The sequence below is a fragment of the Panulirus ornatus genome, chromosome 43 (genome assembly GCF_036320965.1).
Source record: "Panulirus ornatus isolate Po-2019 chromosome 43, ASM3632096v1, whole genome shotgun sequence".
Lineage (NCBI taxonomy): Eukaryota > Metazoa > Arthropoda > Malacostraca > Decapoda > Palinuridae > Panulirus > Panulirus ornatus.
In genome coordinates this window covers 12,889,008-12,911,921 of record NC_092266.1, presented here as the reverse complement: position 1 = coordinate 12,911,921, position 22,914 = coordinate 12,889,008, and the positions used below count along the sequence as shown (strand labels likewise).

Sequence of the window (22,914 nt, the reverse complement as noted above, 5' to 3'; positions counted from 1 at the left end):
ACAAACCCACAATCTTTCAGTGACTTGCAACCCCCCCTTTGCCATCACCCAGATCCCGTTCATTTTACGAGAGGTTTGCATTTGACTGGATTTAGACAGCAAAGTCCACAGGTGTTCAGCATTTAGGGAATATGAAGACCTCTACTACTCAATGTCTCCTCAACTAAACTTCCTTAATATTATCTACCGCAGCCTAGAGAGACGCACGTCTTCTGTGGCCCTCACCATCGTTAACTTCACCAAAGCTTTCAACCTCTTCAGTCATATTGCAATCAATACCAAAATAGTCAGCCCTGGTCTGAGGAGCGGTCTCGTACATGGGAAGCAAATTTCCTCAGCGAGCGTCTCAAAATGCACGCTTCCGAGGAGCAATATCATCTTCCAGTCCCTCATCTTGGTCTTCCCACGGAACAAGATGGTGATTAGGATTCTTCATCCCCATAGATAATGCCCCGCTGGATACAACCGCTCCATGGAAGTTCGTAGACGACTCTGTAATTGGTGTCTGTGTGGACAACAGTCCTATCATCTATATAGCCCTCCAAACCGTCCTGAACAACCATCCACCTGTGCTAGACCGCCTTCAACCGCTTCACCACCAACCAAACCAAGACATGCATAAGTTATGGACCTTAGTCTCGCATCGAACCCTGTCCTAACTCCTATTGTCTCAATAGGCCCCGAGACCTCTCCAGACTCGTCCGTCTACCAAGCTTTTCAGTATCATTTCTTTGACGATAAACTAAGCTGGATGAGAGAGCTTGGGAAGTGAGTCAGTTGTTCGCTGATGATATAGCGATGGTGGCTGATTCGGGTGAAAAACTGCAGAAGCTGGTGACTGAGTTTGGTAAAGTGTGTGAAAGAAGAAAAGCTGAGAGTAAATGTGAATATGAGCAAGGTTATTAGATACAGTAGGGTTGAGGGACAAGTCAATTGGGAGGTAAGTTTGAATGAAGTGAAGTGTTTTAGATATCTGGGAGCGGATTTGGCAGCGGATGGAACCATAGAAGCGGAAGTGAATCATAGGGTGGGGGAGGGGGCCAAAGTTTTGGGAGCGTTGAAAAATGTGTGGAAGGCGAGACGGTTATCTCGGAAAGCAAAAATGGGTATGTTTGAAGGAATAGTGGTTCGAACAATGTTGTATGGTTGCGAGGCATGGGCTATAGATAGAGTTGTGCGGAGGAGGGTGAATGTGCTGGAAATGAGATGTTTGAGGACAATATGTGGTGTGAGGTGGTTTGATCGAGTAAGTAATGAAAGGGTAAGAGAGATGTGTGGTAATGAAAAGAGAGTGGTTGAGAGAGCAGAAGAGGGTGTTTTGAAATGGTTTGATCACATAGAGAGAATGAGCGAGGAAAGATTGCATACTTGCCCCTCTTTCCAAAACTCCTGCATCTAGCTCCTTAACAACCCCATCCATAAACAAATTAAACAACCATGGAGACATCATACACCCCTGCGGCAAACCGACATTCACTGAGAACTAATCACTTTCTCCTCCTACTCGTACACATGCCTTACATCCTCGATAAAAACTTTTCACTGCTAACAACTTGCCTCCCACACTATATATTCTTAATACCTTCCACGGAGCATCTCTAACTCTATCATATGCCTTCTCCAGATCCATAAATGCTACATACAAATCAATTTGCTTTTCTAAGTATTTCCCACATACATTTTTCAAAGCAAACACCTGATCCACACATCCTCTACCACTTCTGAAACCACACTGCTCTTTCCCAATCTGATGGTCTGTACATGTCTTCACCCTCTCAATCAATACCCTCCCATATAATTTCCCAGGAATACTCAACAAACTTATTCCTCTGTAATTTGAGCACTCGCCTTTATCCCCTTTATATATATATATATATATATATATATATATATATATATATATATATATATATATATATATATAAAATATAAAACTAAAGGTCTTATAGTAATGCACCTTAAGATGTAACTCCCGGAGAGACATAAACCCAAAGCTTTCGAATGTATTTCCAAGCATTGTCGGGGACACAGTCATGAGAACAGGAGAATACATACAAAACTAGACGTCACTCCACTGAGGAACGTAGAACTCCTGATCTGACTGGCTCAGGTAACTTAACCTACCTTACTAATGACAAATGTTGTCTCGTCTGCTAATGCATAGTTTGGAACCTTTCTTAATTTTACCAGCTATAGGCGGATATTACTTTTAAATTTAGCGCATGAGTCAAGGGTGTTTCAAACATTATGATATGGTAGAACCAAATTGATATTGCTCGTGGGTTTTTCTTCTCTGACATCTCTGTATATGTTTCATGTGTAAGCTTTCCTGGAATGCATAATATTGTTATGTCGCTCCACCGTGTCGTAAAGATTCTGTACATTTCACTTGGATATGAAAACACAATCACGTTGCATCTCAGTACGATGATACCATGCGAAATTCGATGATATATCAGAGCACTTAACGAATAAGATATGGGTGTACTATCGCTCGAAAAAGTATCTGAAAAGTGGGGTCCGATGGATGTCAAAATGAACAATACAACTATTGTTGTTTGGGCAATTTGCATCGGTAGGATTGGTAAGCCTGAGTAAGCGTAGGTGCCACAATGCATATTATAGTAGTTTATGATTATAAATATTCATATACATACATATACTTACACATTGTATTATAGTTCAATCTGTATACGAGTACTATAATCACAATTCGCAGCATATCTAGTGTTCTGTATGAATAACGGTGGGTAGTTGTCATGTGGTATCGAACCCAAACTCTGTTCACGTATGTTACATAGTAACCGAACAGTGTACTAATGCTCAAATGTTGTACAACAGACACCCGCGATAATGAAACAATACAAGATATTTCAATAATATCGTATTCGTAACAATGACGTTGATTATTAAGCGTGGTAACTTTTATAATCACAGTCCTTTATGCCTCAACAGCGGAAATACGCCTCTTGTATCAGGATAGTTTGAAGCGTTTCAAGTAAGGAGTTCCGTGCTTTGCTAGGCGTGCAACCCTTTTTCAGAGCTGATTTCGAGACCACTAAGCCATAACCATGTCATTCACCATGGAGACAACACAGAGTATGCATGAGGTGATTACTGCCCTTTAAAATGAGGGTTACAGCATGGCAGAAATTGCATAGCGTATTGGCGTGTACTGCAATACTGTGACATCGTGGATACGTCGATATGAAGACACTGGTAGCACGGACAACTAGCGTCGTAATGGTCGCCATGGCTGCACAACTGAACAAGACCAGGTTCCCAATACCATACTTTACTGAAATCATATATGTTGTTTATACCTCCGTGTTTATTATAAATAATGTATATAGGTAATCATATTAATGTAGTGCTCTATTTGTCCTAGCTCTTCCACTATTTGCGATGACCTTGGTTAACGATGCAGCCATCAAATAGTCCACAACAGACGCCACAGTGTGAGGGTGCACGGCCGGAGACTGCACTAAAATCCAAGCTGACTGACGGAACAAACATGGAACAGAGGACGGCATACCCGCAAGAGTAGACCGACAAACCGATTTGCTTTGGGGACCGGGTCGTTTTCTATGATGAGAAAACGTTCTCTACCGATGTCCATACAACAGCAGGTTAATGTCTGGCGACAACTAACCCCTATTAGGTAAGTCAAACACATCTGCTGTCTTAAAGAAAAATGCAACTATAATGAAAAATTATGAAACATATGCCGATTAGAGATGAAAGACCTTTACTACCCTCGTAGTATAGAATATTTTGTCAGCACTCTATCACGTTTACCACTGTCATAACACAAATTACTGTGGCAGTTTTAACTCCTGCGTCATCATAATCCAACGGAATTATATATACTTCCCTCTGTAAGAATGTTAGTTTCCAACTTCATTCGCCGTATGTTACTAGATCGAATACCGTTGACGACCGCTAATAGGTTTTTAATTTTAGATTGGACGCAAATGGTGCACAGGAAACTCGCAGATGTAGGCCCGGGTCGTTTCAAGAAGGACTAGTATGATGAAGTGTTCGTTATGTTATCCTCTATAAGAGATATGCTCAACCTTGAGCCAATGCCTTTTTACCGCCTCCATGACAACTGCCACACCCGTCGGGCGGTTAAGGCGTCGTTTGAGCAACACCTGGGAATCGCAGTGTGCCACATCCACCCACATCCCCTGATCTAAACCTTGGCGAACATTTCAGGGCTGTCATAAATACATTCCACAAAACTACCATCGTAGTCTCGCTACGGTCATCAATAATGCCATGCAGGCATGTAAACGCTTTCGTAGCGCAAAGGGACAACAGCTGAGAGTTGGGGACATAATTTCCGCCTGGACGCTTGAACAGTGTTCTGGACGTGGCAGGTGTTATACCAAATATCAATGAAATAAATGAGAATGTCATTACTCTTTACCTTACTTATCACTACATTGATATCTAATAAATGCTCGAGTACCAAGTGCTACTTAAGGATACCGTCAACATTAAGCATATATTCGTAGATGTTACACAAAGGAACACTTAAGCATTACCATGCACATATTGTTTGCTGTGCGTCTATCATGGATATCTTTATATTGTCATTCCCAGTTAATAAAACCGTATCAATTATAATCATATGGAAGATAATGACATAAGGAAATGTATATACTACAATGTACCCACTGGCATGCAGGGCTCCTACGTTCACGCCTGGTCGTCTACCATTTCCCAAACACTTACCCCCGAAGTGTCTTATTATCAAAAACAATACTTTTCGGATACTTTTTCTAGCAAAAGTATACCGAGATACTTTCAAAATGATGAAACGTATAACAGTCTGACTGGTAAATCTTGCATGATAAAATTCAACATAAAAATCTGAGGCGATTTTCAAATATGGAGAAAATTAATCTCGTGCAGTGCACTGGAAACGGTGGAAACTTCTGCATCACTTACGGAAAGGCTCCTTGTAAAGTCCACTCTTATCAAAGTTACCAGTACTAAGATTCTAAATGATGATGGTATGTACAAATGATGTTCAGTCCAAATATGTTACCCGGCAAAACATAGAAATTTAAGCTATGCTACCATACTTGAAAGCCTTCCTTAGCTTCTCCTGTTCTCTGCGACTGTATTCTGCAAAATGGCAGAAGATACAGATGAAATTTTAGGTTTTCTGTGTTCATTTTTCTTTGGACGAGTTCTCTCATAAGCAAGCAAATCAAAACTCAAAACACCGATAACGGCAAAAAATTGAGCTTAAAACAAAAGTTTAATAAGCTGTATAATAATAAAGGTCAAGAAATGGGGCCCCACGAGGGCAGAACTTCCTCCCTGTATTGTACAAATTAGTAATTAAACACACGTCGCGGAAGAAACCAGAGCAGGTTCACAGCACACAGCAAAACCACGGACCGAGCCACACACGACTGCACAGAGGATTCAGCCCCACAGCAAAGATGAATACCACAGTCTCGGCTAACCGCAACGACACAGCATCAAAGTAAGAGTATCATCAACTAACTACCACACAGTAGAAACATGCCTCCAGAGCAAGGGGGAAAAACACAGCAAGAGCTATCCACTACCACCACAGCACAGGCCATCCACCACCACCATTGCAAAACCCATCCACCAACACTAACACAACCACAGCAAAAGCCATCCAACAACACCACCACGGCAAGGGCCGTCCACCAACACCACCACAGCAAGAGCCGTCCACCAACACTACTATAGCATGAGCCTTCCACCACAGCAAGAGCCTTCCACCAACACCACCATAGCAAGAGCCACCCACAACCACCAACACAAGAACCTCCCACAATCAACAACACCGCAGGAGCCACCCTCCCCCACAACAGCCCCCAGCACAAGTTACATACTCACCATCAGTCTTGTGGTGAGCTGTTCCGGTGTTCCAGTTGTTCAGCTTGAGGATGTTCAGCAGTTCGTACTTGAAGGAGTTGATGTCCTGCTTGACCTCGTTGATATCGTCCTCGGTGATGTGTCGCTCCTCCGTCTTGCGCTGCTCCTTGGTCACGTACCGCCGCACCAGGTTCCTCATTACGCCCTGCGGCACAGACATATAAACACGCACTCTTTACAACCTGCTTGATCCACGCACTTTACCTAACACAATTTGCCCAAGACAACTCTATGCATCCTGCCCTACATACCCTCCTCCTTTCCTTTGCATTCAGGGTCCAAGACTCATATCCAAATAACACTACAGGGATTACTATAATTTCACACGTACCCATCTTTGTCCTTATAAACACACAATAATGTCCGCTTTCACACGCTCCTTACGCACCCAAGACCTTAGCCTCCTCTTCCACACCATGACGCACTTCAGCCCCTACATCCACTCCCAAGTATTTACAACATTCCTCTTCCTCATGTCTTTACCATTCAGTCTTACACTTAAACCATCCCCCTATCATATTTCATTATCTTATTTTTGTTCACGTTAACTCTCAGCTTCCTCATTTCACACACTCTCCAAAACTCTTGACACCAGCTCCTGGAGTGTGCTGCCAGGGCCGTGTCATCTGCAAACAGTAAATGACTCGCATTCTGGGCTACCCGACTCCCAACATACTGCAGCCCTGCACTTTGCTCCAACAACCTCGTATTAACCTACTTTAACGTCACGAGTATAAACAGACTGAAGTGACATGGTGACATCAAATACACACACACATGACGCAAACCCAACTTCACCATGTAACAATCACCCTCTTCCCTTCCTACTTGAACACATCGCATTAGGTAGCTATCCTTCTATAACATGAATCTGCAATACCTTCCACAAGCCAAACATATACGCTTTCTCCAGTTCCATAAATGCCAGATAAAAGGCTCTCTTCTTCTCCAAGTATTTACTCACACAAATTCTTTAAAGCAAACACCTAGTTCACACATCCTCTACCGTACAATGACTAAACTACTTTAGGTTTCATGAATCGTTATTTGTCAAAGTAAAACATGTTTCGAACGCCTTGGTCTTTAGGAGCTCCTAGTAAAGACGCTAAAGAGAGGCCCTACCTGGTACTGAGTCTCACGCAAGTTGTCCTGCCGCTTCCTGAAGGATTCACGGGATGGTTTCTGGCGCGGGGTGAAGACTGCACCGAAATTGGGCATGAGGTTGAAAGGCGAAGGCATCTCTCGTCCCTCCTCGAAGTAGCTCATCCACAGCTTCGACCGCGCGAATTTCCACTCCATATCACACTTGGACTGTGGCGGAGATAAACAATAACATACACAACTAGCAATTATGAAGTTCGCCTCTGAGGCGTGAAATGTAGGCCAGACCAACCTACTTCTGGTGAAATGCTGATGTTAATGTGGATCTGTATATGAAATTAATGACTGGATTAAATCAAACTGTGGCTGAGAAATGAACTTAGAAGTGACACCCAACCAACGTAGGGACGCGCCTGCGTGCACCATCAAGTCTGGTACCTGACCAGGAAGTGTGGTTGAACAACTAGTGTCACTGAATCGCAAATTCAAATCTTATGTCTCTAAAACGAAGAGAGGCAGTGGACACACTCACACAGATGATGGCATACGAGTTGGACATCATGGCAATGAGGAGGTTGAGGAGGACGATCACATTGATGACGTTGTAAGAGCCGAACATGAGCATACTCCAGAACCTGGTGTATGACTTGATACCCGTCAGCTCGAACACTCCGAGGTCGATCATTCCGAATGAAGCCCAGAAGAGTGACTGAGACGTCTCGAACAAACTGAAGGTATCGGAGGAGCATCGTCAGGCCACAGTGGAACAAAAATTATATAGAGTTATTTCAAAACAAATGGAATGTCTCTATATTGTGGAAGTAATAATTAACAATCAAGAATAAGAAATGACAAGCACGAAATGGAAAGATACGCCATTCGAACAGCCAACCTGTATGTAAATACACCATATGCATTATGAATATAAACACAAATTGTGAATCTTTTTTTCATATTATGAAATAAGAAGAAAAATTACGGTCCATAAATATACAATGAGAGTGTATGTGGCTTTAGAAGTTTCCTTCACATCTAAAGAAAGTGTTAAAGATTTTCTGATGGTGGCTATAGCTTGGTCTTAATGACTTTGGCAGTTGCTGGACCTTAAAGCCCAACTAACCAATCAACAACAACAAAAAAAATGCTGGAGTCATACAAGAAGAAGATAACGACAAATTGTGCGATCCCGTGTCTCCCTTTCCCCAAGCAGCCTACTCACTTCGAGAACCTACGCCAGATGTCGCAGGAGGTGCCCTCAGCGGGGTTCTTGTAGCCACCCGGGAGGGAATAGCACTTGTTCATATCCATATCAGAGTAGTACCACAGCAGCTGGTTCAGACCTGCAGGATGGGGGCAGTTGGAACACTTTATTTAGTTTTTCTAATACAATTATGCAGCGTAGAGTAGGGTGTGTCCCACTCTACAACTTTGGAAATATATATTATACCAAATGGCGTCCTAGCTACGTCTCTTCATTGTATATCAACTGAGTGTTATGTTTCTTTCTTGTATCTTCCCTGATGATGTGATCATTACACGAAAGGGCACTTGGGAACTTATCGTGTGTTATTTCCCCGTGGACATAAAGGAATATTATAGTGATACAGAGTGCATCTCAATATAACACTGGAAATTTATATTTCCACTGACCTACTACTATTTGTACATTATCAGTCCCTTGAGCACGACTGTATGACTCTTGAGCACGACAGTATGAGCCGTAGGTTTGATGGCCTTGCCTTTGACCTGACCCTAATATGGCCGGTTTTCACACAGAAACTGTGGGATGCAGCAGCCAAACGCATGATGCAGGTTCAAAGCTTGAGACGGGGACGCATGCAGACAACTAATGAGAACAATGGCCAAAATAATACCTATAGAATAAAGAGAAAGCAACAACTTCGTGGCCTACAAATAAGGAAGGTTGAAGAGAGGTGTTGCCAGAATTAATAGGGAGGAAAAGGTTTTTGGTGTATACCTAATGGACATACATAAGACAGGGTATTTACTACACAGGGTTAAGAGATGAGGCAACACTAGTGTAAAACTCTCTCTCCGTAAGACCTAAACAGTAATCACCCGTAGACACAAACGTTTACCTACTCACCACAACCGAAAGCGAAGAGAACGAGGGTGTAGATGAAGAAGAACTTGATGATATCGATGACCATCCTGCCGAGGGCGATCTGTAAGGGCCCCATGTGTGGGTTGACGCTGAAGATGTGCACCAACTTCAGGAAGCTAAGGGAAAGTTAAAGAAGGCCACTTTAGTGGTTCACGTTAACTTTTTACTCCAAGTTCTGCCCTTAATCTAAGTTTAGTTCTTGCTCCAAGTTCCGTCCTTAATCTTCAGTTCTATCCTTATTCCTTACTCCAAGGTGTGTCCTTAATCCAAGTGCTGTCCTTATTCCAAGTTCTGTCCTTTATACATGTTCTGTCCTTAATCTAGACTCTGTCCTTACTCCAGGTATGTCCTTAGTCTAAGTTCTGTCTTCAGTCCTTGTTGCTCTGTTTGAACTTAATACGTCTTTAGCGTTTAACATCTCCCCAGATTAGACCTTAATGTGCCAACAGATATAATTCATTCACATTTTCTTTCTAGATGTGGCTGAAACTAAACATCCCCTGTAGACGTTGCTAAGACAACATCTCACAGCCTGTGGCTAAGTTGTTGCCTCAACTGAACAGTCCCTCATTTTACATGCGTTATTTCCAGAGAAGAAACAACTCTTATGACTGCACATTAAGATGTTGAGAACTTTCTCACAGTACACCGTATGCCGCTTATACAAAATCTGACATTATCATTTGCTATATAAACGCTTCCAATACCTACACTCTTGTCCCTTGAGACGGTACTTGACGAAGTTGCCTTGGGGGAAACTGACTTTAATACGTTAGCAAATCTTTTTCTTGCCCCATGACTGTACCTTAAGATGTTGCCCGCACCGAACATGCCTTCGGAGATGAGCATGGGGTCGAAGTCAGGCCACATCTCACGGGGGAAGTACGGGTCTCTGCCGTGCATCACCTCCCGCTGCGTCAGGTACCAAGCGGTCAGTCTGGCCCGGAGAGTCACAAAATGTTTTGCGTTGATTTCTTTTGCATTTGTGTGTATAGATTGTTTAGATGGATATATTTCAATGTAAATTTATATATTTCAAGTTTCTTATTAGCTATAGTGTTCAATGCTATATTTCTTTCGTTTGAATAACCAGAAAAACTCAGCAGTCAACATGTATAATCGACAAACAAGTTCCCAGCGACCATATTCAGGAACGTTCGTCACCTGACCCGCCGACTTACCGTAAGAAGATCCAGTTCATGTAGAAAAAGTTGGTGGTAAAGTCTACTATGTTCCACAGGTCCTTGATGTACTCAAGCAAACCATCGGACCACAGAGCGATCATCTCACCCCAAATGAAGCCAAAGATGTAGAGGACGATGAAGAACTCGACGATGGATGGAAACCCGCCGCGCGACTCCCGCTCGTATTGATGCAGCTGTTCTTGCATCCACTCGGTCCCGAAGAGCTCGATCACCGTCGTCTCCATCCGTAGCGATACGATCACCAACAACACTGGGGGGTGGGACTGAGAGATGAATACATGCATATAATGAATAGAAGCACACACACACACACACACACACACACACACACACACACACACATACCGAGTTGGCGTTCCTAACCATGAATCAGCACGGGCCCATTCGGAGTCAACTCCAAAGCCGATCGAATCCTCAGCACGGTAGCCAACTAACAAAATTTCTTAAAGCGCATCACTGCACCAAAGTTTCGTTTTCCAAAGGTCGTTTCGAGAAGGAAAACATTGTTTACAACTGAAGAAAGCTCAGCGACTCACAGACATGAGGAATACAAAGGGACTGAACAAGTGACTCAAAAAGAAGACAAGTGGCAGGAGGCAGACGCAGTGGCAGGAACAGTTGGTAGTCAGGTGACTGACCGAGGAAAACGCTTTAGCAGGGAAGGTAGACAAGTGACTAAGAGAAACAGAAGCAGGACCAGGAAGGCACCGACAGGTCATTGAGAGTGGAAAAGGCAGTAGTAGTAAGAGCAGGAGAGTGACTGAAAAGGAGCCGAAGAAGGGCCAGGAAAGACATGGAAATTATTTGTGGAAATATAAGCATAAGTAGGATCATGGAAAGGTGACTCAGATATGGGAAAAGGAAAACGTTAAAAAGAAAAGAGAGATGGATCAGCAACTCACAGAGAAAGAAGCAGTAGCTGGCGGAGTGGACGATAAACTTGATGAAGGGCTTCTTCATGGCGACGCCGAAGGAGGACTTCGGGAGGAAGAGGAAGGCGCAGCAGTACACGGGGAAGGCACAGCCGATCTTCATAACCTCGAGCAGTTGTAGTAACAGAGTTCGCCGCTTGAAGCCTGGCATCCCGTCATACCACACCCGTGCCAGGAGCTGCTGCACGTTGGCGTGGGCCACGAACTGTTGCGGGGACAGGACAGAGGGACCTGTGGTTAGTATCGCTGGCCCGCCAGATTTCGATCACTGGTCAGATCAGCCAGCTCACAGCAAACCCAAGCTGTTCCTCTTTGAAGCTGGTTGAAAAATGAGTTGCTGGTTCATATCAAGGTAATCTTTGTGCCAGCTAACAACCTTGGCACGCTCAAGCTGCTGCAGACAATGAAAACACAGAACCTGCAGTGATGTGCTGCCCTAAGCTTTCCAATAACCATGGCACTGATCATTCTATTACTAGATCATCTGCTTAAACAGAACTAATCACACACACACACACACATAGATACACACACACACACACACACACACACACATATATATATATATATATATATATATATATATATATATATATAGTGTATGTGTGTGCTCGCTATTTCCCGCGTAAGCGAGTTAGCGTCAAGAACAGATGGCAGAGCCTTAGAGAGAAAAATCCTTACTTGGCTCCTTGCTCTGTTCTTTCTTTTGGAAAGTAATAGAACTCATTCCATTGTCAACGTCTACCACAGTTCCCTGCCAACCTCTAAGTAAACCCTTTCTCAACAACATCTACGGCTCCCTCCCTACATCCAAAACAATATCCTCCAACCACACACTATCGTCCTTGCCAACACCTCTCATAGCCCCCTGCCAACAATCACAGACCTTTGCTATTATCACAGCACTCTACCAACATCCAGGACAGTTCCCCGCCAACACCTACTCGAATCTCTACCTTCGTCTATGAGAGCCCCACCCTGCTAGCATCTACCACAATCCCTACCATCACTCTCTAGTGTTCCTGTCAACTCCCACCACAACCACATGCCAACATTAAGCCTCCCAATAGAGTACCTGTGGCAACATCCCCCATAACCAGTGCGACCCACAGCCTGCCAACACCAAGGCATGCAGCACTACCCCTGTAACAACACCCACCGACTTCTGGTTGTTGGTGACGGCCTCCTTGAGCCTGACGAAGTGCATGAAGTCGCCCCTCTTATAGGGCTCGCCCTCGGGGTCATAGTTCAGGATGATCTCCAGCTCAGTGGTGGTGCGCGTCTCGTCCACCAGGGCCATCGAGTACTCCTGCACCTGTTTCCTCAGAGCCTGCAACACCGAGGATGGACGATTATAACGAGGCTAAAAGTATGCGAAAGAATTTCATGTCATACATGTTCGCCATTTCCCGCGTTAGCGAGGTAACTCTCAAGAACAGAGGACAGAGCCTAAGAGGCGGGAAAATCCTCACTTGGCCACCTTCTACGTTCCTTCTTTTGGAAAAGTAAACTAGGAGGTGGGGGGTCCACCCCGCTCCTACCCGTCTTAGTCGCTTTCTACGACACGCAGGGAATACGTGGGAAGTATTCTTTCTCCCCTATCCCCAGGGATAATATATATATATATATATATATATATATATATATATATATATATATATATATATATATATATATATATATATATTCTCCCCTCCCTCCAAGCCTGGGTACTTATAGCTCAAAGGGATGACTTACAGTGTACTCGTCCCTGAACTCGTTCTCCATGATGGCCAGGTTGCGCAGGTCCTCACTCAGGGTGAAGGCCGTGAGGAATGGGTCCTTGCTGGAGAGGCAGATGAGCGAGGGCGAAGAGAGGGCGCGATAGGCGTTGATCCGCGCATGCGAGTGCCTGGATGATCGGGAAACATAAGACATAGAGTTACCTCTCACACTAGTGATTTCCACCAGAACTTTTATTTCCATGATTTTCAGGCAGAAGGAAAAAAACATAAAGACACACACACACACACACACACACACACACACACACACACACACAGGTGCCTACCTGAGGGAGTCCTCAGCGCTGGCCTCCAGACACTCATCACAGGCGCACTTGACGTCGTGTGGCATGGGAAGCGTAGCTCCTCGGTCCAGCAGAAGTTTAAGGATTTCATAGTTGTTCTTGTGGGCGGCCAGGATGAGGGGCGTGATGTCTGGGGTAAAGGTGGTGCGCTCTGCGTTGCTCCTCTCCCAAGACTACAGAAAACGGGAAGAGGGTTATCATCCCCCCCTTAACCAGCGAATGCTAATTTTTCAACACAAGTGGAAAACATGCAATAAAGTACCTTCGTGGTTGTTAGGTAGGTGGGCACAACCCATGAGTGCTATACTGCAACCCATGGAACGATGGCCTAGGAGTATGGTTGTGACATTCTAACCTTGTTGGTTATAGAATGGGAATGGTTAACTAGTAATCTAGTTCGTTATAGGATGGCAATGGTTAACTAATAATCTAGTTCGTTATAGGATGGGAATGGTTAACTAGTAATCTAGTACGTTATAGGATGGGAATGGTTAACTAGTAATCTAGTTTGTTATAGGATGGGAATGGTTAACTAGTAATCTAGTTTGTTATAGGATGGGAATGGTTAACTAGTAATCTAGTTTGTTGTAGGATGGGAATGGTTAACTAGTAATCTAGTTTGTTATAGGATGGGAATGGTTAACTAGTAATCTAGTTCGTTATAAGATGGGAATGGTTAACTAGTAATCTAGTTTGTTATAGGATGGGAATGGTTAACTAGTAATCTAGTTTGTTATAGGATGGGAATGGTTAACTAGTAATCTAGTTTGTTATAGGATGGGAATGGTTAACTAGTAATCTAGTTCGTTATAGGATGGGAATGGTTAACTAGTAATCTAGTTCGTTATAGGATGGGAATGGTTAACTAGTAATCTAGTTTGTTATAGGATGGGAATGGTTAACTAGTAATCTAGTTTGTTATAGGATGGGAATGGTTAACTAGTAATCTAGTTCGTTATAAGATGGGAATGGTTAACTAGTAATCTGGTTTGTTATAGGATGGAAATGGTTAACTAGTAATCTAGTTTGTTATAGGATGGGAATGGTTAACTAGTAATCTAGTTTGTTATAGGATGGGAATGGTTAACTAGTAATCTAGTTTGTTACAGGATGGGAATGGTTAACTAGTAATCTAGTTTGTTACAGGATGGGAATGGTTAATTAGATTTATGTAATACCTTTTTTTGTATTTTGTAACCAGTGATCCTCCTGAATCATTTGAGATGGATTACTTACTAGTTCGATTTTGGGACTTTAACTTGTCATGTTGTGAGGAGGCGGACAAGGATACTCAGTAAGGTTGTGGCAGGATGGTGGATTGTTCCTCTGAGGACGGAAGGTTACCAAAGCCCTCAGTTACTTCTGAGATGGGAATGTACCTGTACTAGTCGTAGTAGGATGGGAATGGTTACTCACAAGCGTCGTAAATGAGAGTGGGATTATACCGGATTAATTGTTTCGTGATATATGAAGGTAACATATATCTAGTAAACTTGTTAGTATGATGGGTTAATCATAGTAATCTATGTTTGTTTTGGGGAATGGTCTAATCAATCTCATCTAAGATAAGAAAGTACCTAATGTCAAGGGCAAAGTTGAACTAGGATCTAGTCGTTATAGACATGTTCAACAGATGAATTAGTCCGTCATCAACGGAGCCCTTAACGTGGATGTTTTATAATGGTGTTCACTAAGAATCAGTTCGATACGAGGATTTAACCTAGGTCTATCAATGTCAAGAGGAATTGGTAACTATATCCAGTGTTGTCATTTCAATGGTAGATAATATCTAGCGTTCTCAGAGGGTCGTAACGTATCAGTATGTTGAGTGCCGGCTTACTATATCGTTCTTTCGGGTGGAGTTCTTGATCGAGTCGTATGGGATGGGAAGTAAAAGACGGGATATAAGGGAAGTGCAACTAGTATAACTAGTACATAAATGGTTAATCATATAAACATTTTACGATGGAATGTAAATAGTAACTAAGATGAAATTTACGAGTATCCTATTTGTTTAATAATGTTAATATAATCTATTTTATAATGGAATGTTAATAGTAATCTAGTTTTTTAGATGAATGTTAATATAATCTAGGTTACGAGGGAAATGTAAACATAATTCAAGTTTGTGTAGATGCAAATCATCAGGGTAGATACAGGAGTGAATGATAGATTTAGAACATTGAGTGATATGAAATTCAAAGCACGTAGTAAAGACTTGGGATAATGCCAATAAAATCCTCTTAATGAACAATATTTGTCCTTGCATTACTGGACAATATTTGATAGCATTGTGAATGAATGAAAAGCCCAAACGTAACCTAGTAAAACACTGTCCACTTCAGTACAAACACTGCGAGTGAATACAAGAGCGTCAGTTCTCTTACAGGTTACATACAGTTCCTGACACTGAAACCGTCAACAGTGAACAATTTCACAGCCAGCTTCGTATAGGAGTCGGGATCTACTGTCAGTCAGACACCTGTTTACCTCCCTGATCATTTGACCGTCTACAGTCCTCGATGTTTCGGGTACTTTCAACATTTCATGTCTCAGGAGGAGAGCAGGACAAGGGGTACTCACGTAAGGTTGGCCAGGCTGGTGGATTGTCTCCTCGTGAGACAGCAAGGTCTCCACGCCCTCCACGTACTCCTCTGAGATGGCGTAAAGAAGCGCGTCCTGACGGGAGAGGAGGAGGAAGATATCTCACAAGCGTCGGAAATGAGAGGTGGGATTCATACGCGGAATTATTGTTTGCCCGAGCATATATATAAGGAACATATATGATAATAAACATATGTTAGTAATGTATGATTAATTTTCAGTAGTAACGTCATGTCTTGGTCTTTTGGGGATATGGCGTCTAGATCATCTCATCATCAACCATAAGAAGTAGCCCAATGTCAAGCCACAGCTGACTGGCCGACTCTTCATGACAGTATCAACAGATGAATTAGATCACTCATCAAACGGAGCCCGTAACGTGGATGTTTGCATAATGGTATTCACTCAAGACATCACTTGACATCGAGTGACTTACCCCGGGCTCTATCAACTCCTCCAGCAGCATTTGGATCATATCCAGGTTCTCATTCTCAATGGAGATAATGAGGGCTGAGCGTCCCAGAGGGTCGACGCAGTTGATGTTGAAGCTGCCGGCCTTCTTATCGTTCTCCTTCGTGCCCTTCTTGATGATGCTGATGGGATGGGAAAAAGACGGGAATAAGGGCATGTGCAATCTAGTTCATAAGCTAGTCATTAAAAGCGTTAATCAATATAAACATATACGAGCAACAAGATGCAGTAACTACACAGAAACTTTACGGTTCCATATATATATATATATATATATATATATATATATATATATATATATATATATATATATATATATATATATATATATAGGTCACGAGGAATATGAAACATAACTTCCCAAGAGCACTTTCGTGTAATGATCAAATCATCAGGGTAGATACAGGAGTGAGATAGAAGACGTAGAACATTGAGCTGATATACAAGGAAGAGACGTAGCTAGGAAGCCATTGCTAAACAAGGGTTCCTTGTATATCAACTGACTGTTCTACGTCTTCTATCTCATTCCTATATCTCCCCTGACGATGTGATCATTACACAAAAGTACACTTGGGAACCTGTAGTGTTTCATTTTCCTCGTGGTTATCAGCATATATATATATATATATATATATATATATATATATATATATATATATATATATATATGTGTGTGTGTGTGTGTGTGTGTGTGTGTGTGTGTGTGTGTGTGTGTGTGTGTGTGTGTGTGTGTGTACCGTAATTTACATCTCGATGCCAGAGTCTGGGGTATGAGAGCTAAATAGGGCAATCAACTTCCGACACCTCTTTGCTGGTAGGGTCTAAAAGTGTTTATGAAAAAAAAATTAACATGAGTCTATTGATGTGTATAAGGAGTGTCAAGTGATGTAATCATCACACTGATAATATGCATATGAACAACGAAGTAAATGAAACGAACCTGATTTTGCTGTAGTGTAGACGAAGTGAAGGAAGGATTCGATACAAATGTTATCTTACGGGGAATAAACTGCAAATATCTGTGTACAAGAAGGAACTGTGCCTAATAGGTTGTCAGAACTGCTCCTAAGGAGATCTGAAGAGACAAACTACTTGCTTGAAAATATTACATTCGCACTTAAGTACAGCAAATTATTCACAATATATTATTCTAAACCTAGGATATCTCTCAAATTTTCTTTTCGCGGTGGCAAAGGCACAAAGAACCAATACAGACAGTTTAGAGAAGGCAACAGAGATGGTACCAGAATTAAGAGAGGAGTGACTGAGATTTAAAAGGCCATGAATTTACAGGCCATGGAAGAAAATACATATTAAGTTTCTAAACCAAATTACCATTTCGAAAGACAAACATTTAAACCAGTGTCCTTATAACACGAAACCGAGAGGAACATGCTAGAAAAAAATAATGTAAAAAGGTACTCTTATAGTGCTAGAGTCATGAACGAATGGGATACAGTGACAATAAATATAAGAGTAATAAGTTGTATGATACCCAAGTTCAAAAACTGGGACCCTACGTGTGTAAAACTCCCTCCCCGTACTATATAGTACACAATAGGTAACTGATGTATATACTTTTGTTTTAAATCTTCTGCTCTGCGGATTGCCTGAGACTCATGACCTTACAACTGATGGTATAAAAAGGTCATTTCTCAAGCAGCACTTATCACACACTCGTTAAACGATAACTAAAATCAATTCACGGAGTTCTGAACTGATAGCGACTTCATTAGTGCTGTTGACATTCCAAACTGTTTGATTTATTTTCTCGGGTTCTCGGCCAAAAAGTCGTAGCTTTCGTTCTTCAATATGCATCATTCTTGTCCAAACTAGTATTCTCTCTCTCTCTCTCTCTCTCTCTCTCTCTCTCTCTCTCTCTCTCTCTCTGGTAATTATATGGAGTTTGCTCGTGAAAAAATAAAACGTAACCAGAATCAATTGAAAGATTTAAAGCTATTGGCTTCACTGAATATGAGGAACTGTACTCATATATTTAAGGCTGGCCGTATCTCCCAAACAGAATATTATAGGTAGAACGCAGTGTTACAGAACCTATTACTTCTGACCCAGCAGCGTTGAATTCATAAACATCACCTGAGATCTTGGTAGATAAACCTGCTTTGCCCTGCCCTTTAAAAAGTTTGCATCTGGGATTACGCAAGATATGGGACTTGGTCAAGTGGTGAGGTACAGCTAAGGATTTACAAACAAATCATAACTAGAATGAACTAAAGGATGCAACCATCAACGGTTCGAGATCAGATTAGTAATTCAAGGGAATCAAACCTGTCAGGTTACATTTTGTTTTCTCACACTGCCTGATCCAATAATGTTTTTTATTCCAAAGATGCAGTAAAAAGTTAGCGTAACCCATGGCTGGTCTTTTCAGCAACTACCTATTCCATTGCCTGACACCTCCTTAACATACAGTTTATAGCTTCTCCTTCAATAGGAAGAATCCGTTTTGCATTGAAAAAAATCGCTTCCTGGAGTGTTAGGAATGAACTTCACTACTGTGACTATGTACCGTCGCATGTTTATGGCGATCTTCACGAGAGAGTTCGTGGAATAAGTCTTTAAATCTATTATCTAATCAACTCGAGTTGGTTCCAGTTCCTAATCAGCCATAACCTGAAGCAACTTCTGTTCAAATAATCAGAACAAGTTTTCAGTGGTTTTTATTTGCATATATGCAGGAGACCCCATACTATTTAGGCGAAGGAAAGGCCTGTAACCTTCTTACATTTAATACCTAAATAAAATGAGTCCACATAATATGACAGTGACATGTGCCTATGTACACATTCACTGGAACATCTCAAAATCGAATTGGTTGCAACACTGCTAACATAATCTGTCATCATGCATGGGTCCGCGAACATTATTACTACTCACAGCATCAGAAATAAAGTAGCATGCATCTTAACTGCTAATAGTAACTAAACATCCTAGTTCACAATTGCAAGGGACTTCTTGTTTATTCCCTTAACCGTTTGACATGTCAAACAAACAATATACTGTAATTTCAGCCGCACAGCATAATACTGACAGGTGGCTTCGCCTCAGGTCTCGTACTAAAAGTTCACTTAATTGAGCATCAATTGGTAACATGTCCTTAGCTCTGGATTTTGAGTAATAGGCTGCCGCCAGATCTCTGGGCGTAAGCGTGTCCGTGGCCTAGCACTGGACCCTCGTCCTCTACGTCATGTCAATCCTTGCTAGCGTTTCAAGCAGTAACATACCGCGCCTACTGGGTCAACCACGCCCTAAGTACGTCTTTGGCGATGCCCACAGGATCGGTCGTCACACAAGTAAGACTCTCCCCAGCTGGGACCCTGTTTAAAAGACCCTGTAGACATACATATTACTGGCTCGTTACCCATACAGGGAATGAACCACTGTAAACACAACTGCAGCCACTGTGGAAGGCATGACTAACCGGGATTATCACGAATGTATGTACCCTTCACTCACCGGGTTAAGGGAACAGGACCTTGGCGATGATGAGGGCGTGTAAGTGCTTGTCTGCGACGCTGTAGGGGAATTGCCCATAAACAGTACAAGACCATGTGCTGAGGAGTGCTAGGTACCCAGTAGTGTTAATACACTTTCTTTAACTAAGCAGTTTACTAATTTACCCCTTCGATTTTCCATGCTCGATGCATACTCTTTGTGTCATTATTAGATACTGTCTCACTGTATGTTTTTATCTAAGCAGCGTAAATTAATTTTCTACCAGGCCTAATCTTATATGGGACCTGCTTTGGGCGATCTCGTGTGCTCTATAACTTTAACAATTTAATTTACAATTAACTTACAGCTATACTCATGATACATGCCGCAGATGATTTTACGCCCTAATTTACGTACATTATTCTTACAGTATGATAATTTGCTCCTTACTAGCTAAACAATCTTACAAGAGTACCCATAATTGGCATCTTTTCCCCAAGGGAGGTGTGATGGAGGGTCTGACGGGAGGTTGTCAAGAATTGGTAGCCTTCCCCGATATAGTAGCTCGAGTGATATGTGTACTATATGCTTACTTGCAAGTTATAACATTCCCAATACAAGAAACTACTCTACTCGGGCCCCTTAATATTCTTCTGGCTTTAACCCTGCCTCCTGCAGTCCCCATATCTTCTACTTGCTAAAATTTTCCAATTAGTTATACTTGTTTTAGTATTTAACCATCCGTGTGGCTTTTGCTTAATCTGTGTTGCAATGTCGTGGGTAAAACACCAAGCTTCAATACGACTTTTCCTCTAATTACATGGTTGCAAGTGAGGATAGACGCGTTTATGCAACGAATGCGCGCGTATTCGAGCTAGTTGCTAAAGCTGTCAGTGATTGATTCAAGCGAATGAAATTAAAGGCGTTGAAACTATAAAGCGGCTAGTTTTTCTCAAGTCTTTCTCATCATGTTAACCAAATCTGAGCGTAAACCTCCAATCAGAATTACGAGGCTTGTGTTACTCGATACTCGCTGAGTCACTGGCTGCTCGCTACATGTACGTAACAGTGATTTCTTTTAATATGTAGCTAAATTCGATCGCAAGAAGTTCAGTTTAGATTTCATTCCTTGCTTGTTAAGTTCATCAGCACAATTCTCTTTTCTTTCCTGAAAGTATTTTTTCTTTTCTTTTTGGGTAGGGTATCGCAGGCCGTGGAAAACAATAAACCAAGTCCTGGCCCAGTAGCATCTTCGCTAAGATGCTTATTTTTATGGGTACATAAGAGAGGGATAAGGGAAGGTGCCGTCAATAAACATATATAACGATGATCTACTTTTGTTTCTGTCTGGGCCTTGGGGCTCTGTGGGAACCGGGTTACATGATTGTGCTACTGTTACGATCTTGATTATGTCGAGTCGCCTGGTAGACACAGTGACCTTTAACCTCTCTTGTCAGTGCTACCTACTTTTATTTTTCCTCTGTATGAGCAATTCTTACGCTGAGATCCGACTCTCGTGTGCAATAAAAATAGGGTGTGTCTATAGAGATTAGGGTGGTCACATCCACTGAGTTCATTCTAAGGACCTTTCTTCTGGTGATGGAAATGACTGATCAACTCAGCAGTTACTTTTGATCAAGATAATCATGTTTTCAGGGTGTTTTAAAAGGGCATTACTCAAGTCCCCTGGTCTCTGACCTTAGAAACTTGTTCGCATACCTCTATAAAAATTAGTTTTCTCCTGCCCAGGATTTTCTCGTTTCTTTTTTTTTCTATATCCTTATCGAACTGTGATAGACTCAAGAAAAACATTCGTATTCACAGTTAAGAACAAACGAATCACATGCGTTTCACCTTACCTGCCGTCAGACGCTTCGCTTTGGAGGTTTAAAGAAATAAATTCTTTGAACGAAATTTTATTTTCTTGCAATTATAGGAAACAATCCCGAAAAAACTAGTGAAGCACTTAACCTCTAAACTACGCACTTTTGGTGACTAGATAATGAAGGCATGAGTGTCCCCAGTTATCAGACAAGTAGAGCCACACGTTGCCCATTTGATCATTATATATCTTACAGATCGAACATCCGCTTGTCGTACTTACTGCTTGACCGAGGCGACGTCTCCACGTTCCACGTAAAGCAAGAAGCGTTTCTCCTCCTTGTTGAGGATCTGCTCCACTTCCTCTTTATCCAGATCATCAAGGTCCTGTTGAATCCTGGCCAGTATGGCAGGAGAATCGGACTCATCCTGCGGAGTATCTGCCGTCATCAGGTTAACGTTAGAGTCCGACTTCTTTCTTCTGTCTAACCCCATCTTGACGCCTGGCACTGTCTCAAGCTGTGTGGAAGTTTTCCTGAGAGTCACGTAGTGTTGAAATGAATGGAATGATTAACGAGGAACAATCATCAAGACGAAAAGTGTTAAGATCTACATAGGATTATGGTCCAGGTTAGTGTAGACTCCGACACAATTTCACAAGAATGACCAGAAAGTAACTGCTTAATCCAGCTTATTGCATGAACTGGTTGAGGTCTCACGAAGTACAGGACCAGTTGGTTTAATGTTTACGTTGCTGCAGAGATATCACACGCGATCAGTTCCCTCTGTGTCATATCAAACTATTTACTGAAGTTCATCATGTGATGCCACCAGAGGATAAGCTGCAGCGGTAATGACTGCCTCTGCAAGATTTCAGCTGTGTGGTGTGACAACCAAGACGTGATGGCGATGACAAGGCCAGCTGACCACTGACACCACATCACCTCTGGTACGCCAGCGTCGCTTGCTTCCTCCCCACCCCCCCACTCAACCCCTCCCCCACCAACCTTCACCGGCGCCAATCCCTGTCAGCTGATTCTTGATCTTCCCCTGAAGCATTTCCTTTCCGACGTGCGACCTTCAGACACCCCCTTCCCTCTCCCCACATACTCTCTTCCCATTCTTCTGCCAAGAGTATGACATCGGTGCTAGAACGCTATCTGAGTGCTGCACGAGCACAGTAGGAAGGCAAGGTAACATTTA

The 22,914-nt window shown here is 42.3% G+C and overlaps 1 protein-coding gene and 1 long non-coding RNA gene across 2 annotated transcripts in view; one reads left to right on the top strand and one right to left on the bottom strand.

The window, feature by feature from the left end:
* LOC139762327 (transient-receptor-potential-like protein) overlaps positions 1-22,627 on the bottom strand; it is a 30,709-nt gene extending 8,082 nt beyond the window's left edge. The window contains exons 1-14 of the mRNA XM_071686977.1: positions 21,995-22,627; positions 16,400-16,556; positions 15,943-16,038; positions 13,342-13,532; positions 13,029-13,182; positions 12,451-12,621; positions 11,262-11,496; positions 10,336-10,609; positions 9,960-10,091; positions 9,137-9,270; positions 8,249-8,369; positions 7,562-7,757; positions 7,051-7,239; positions 5,890-6,073 (exon numbers count right to left, since the gene is read on the bottom strand). Of these exons, the coding sequence (XP_071543078.1) occupies positions 5,890-6,073; positions 7,051-7,239; positions 7,562-7,757; positions 8,249-8,369; positions 9,137-9,270; positions 9,960-10,091; positions 10,336-10,609; positions 11,262-11,496; positions 12,451-12,621; positions 13,029-13,182; positions 13,342-13,532; positions 15,943-16,038; positions 16,400-16,556; positions 21,995-22,206 (2,446 nt within the window). The 5' untranslated portion in view covers positions 22,207-22,627. The remainder of the gene's footprint in view (positions 1-5,889; positions 6,074-7,050; positions 7,240-7,561; positions 7,758-8,248; positions 8,370-9,136; positions 9,271-9,959; positions 10,092-10,335; positions 10,610-11,261; positions 11,497-12,450; positions 12,622-13,028; positions 13,183-13,341; positions 13,533-15,942; positions 16,039-16,399; positions 16,557-21,994) is intronic.
* On the top strand, positions 3,071-4,441 carry LOC139762328 (uncharacterized). Its single transcript, XR_011715695.1, has 3 exons — positions 3,071-3,278; positions 3,389-3,661; positions 3,964-4,441. It is a non-coding gene; the product is annotated as an uncharacterized lncRNA (long non-coding RNA).
* Positions 22,628-22,914: the final 287 nt, after the last annotated feature.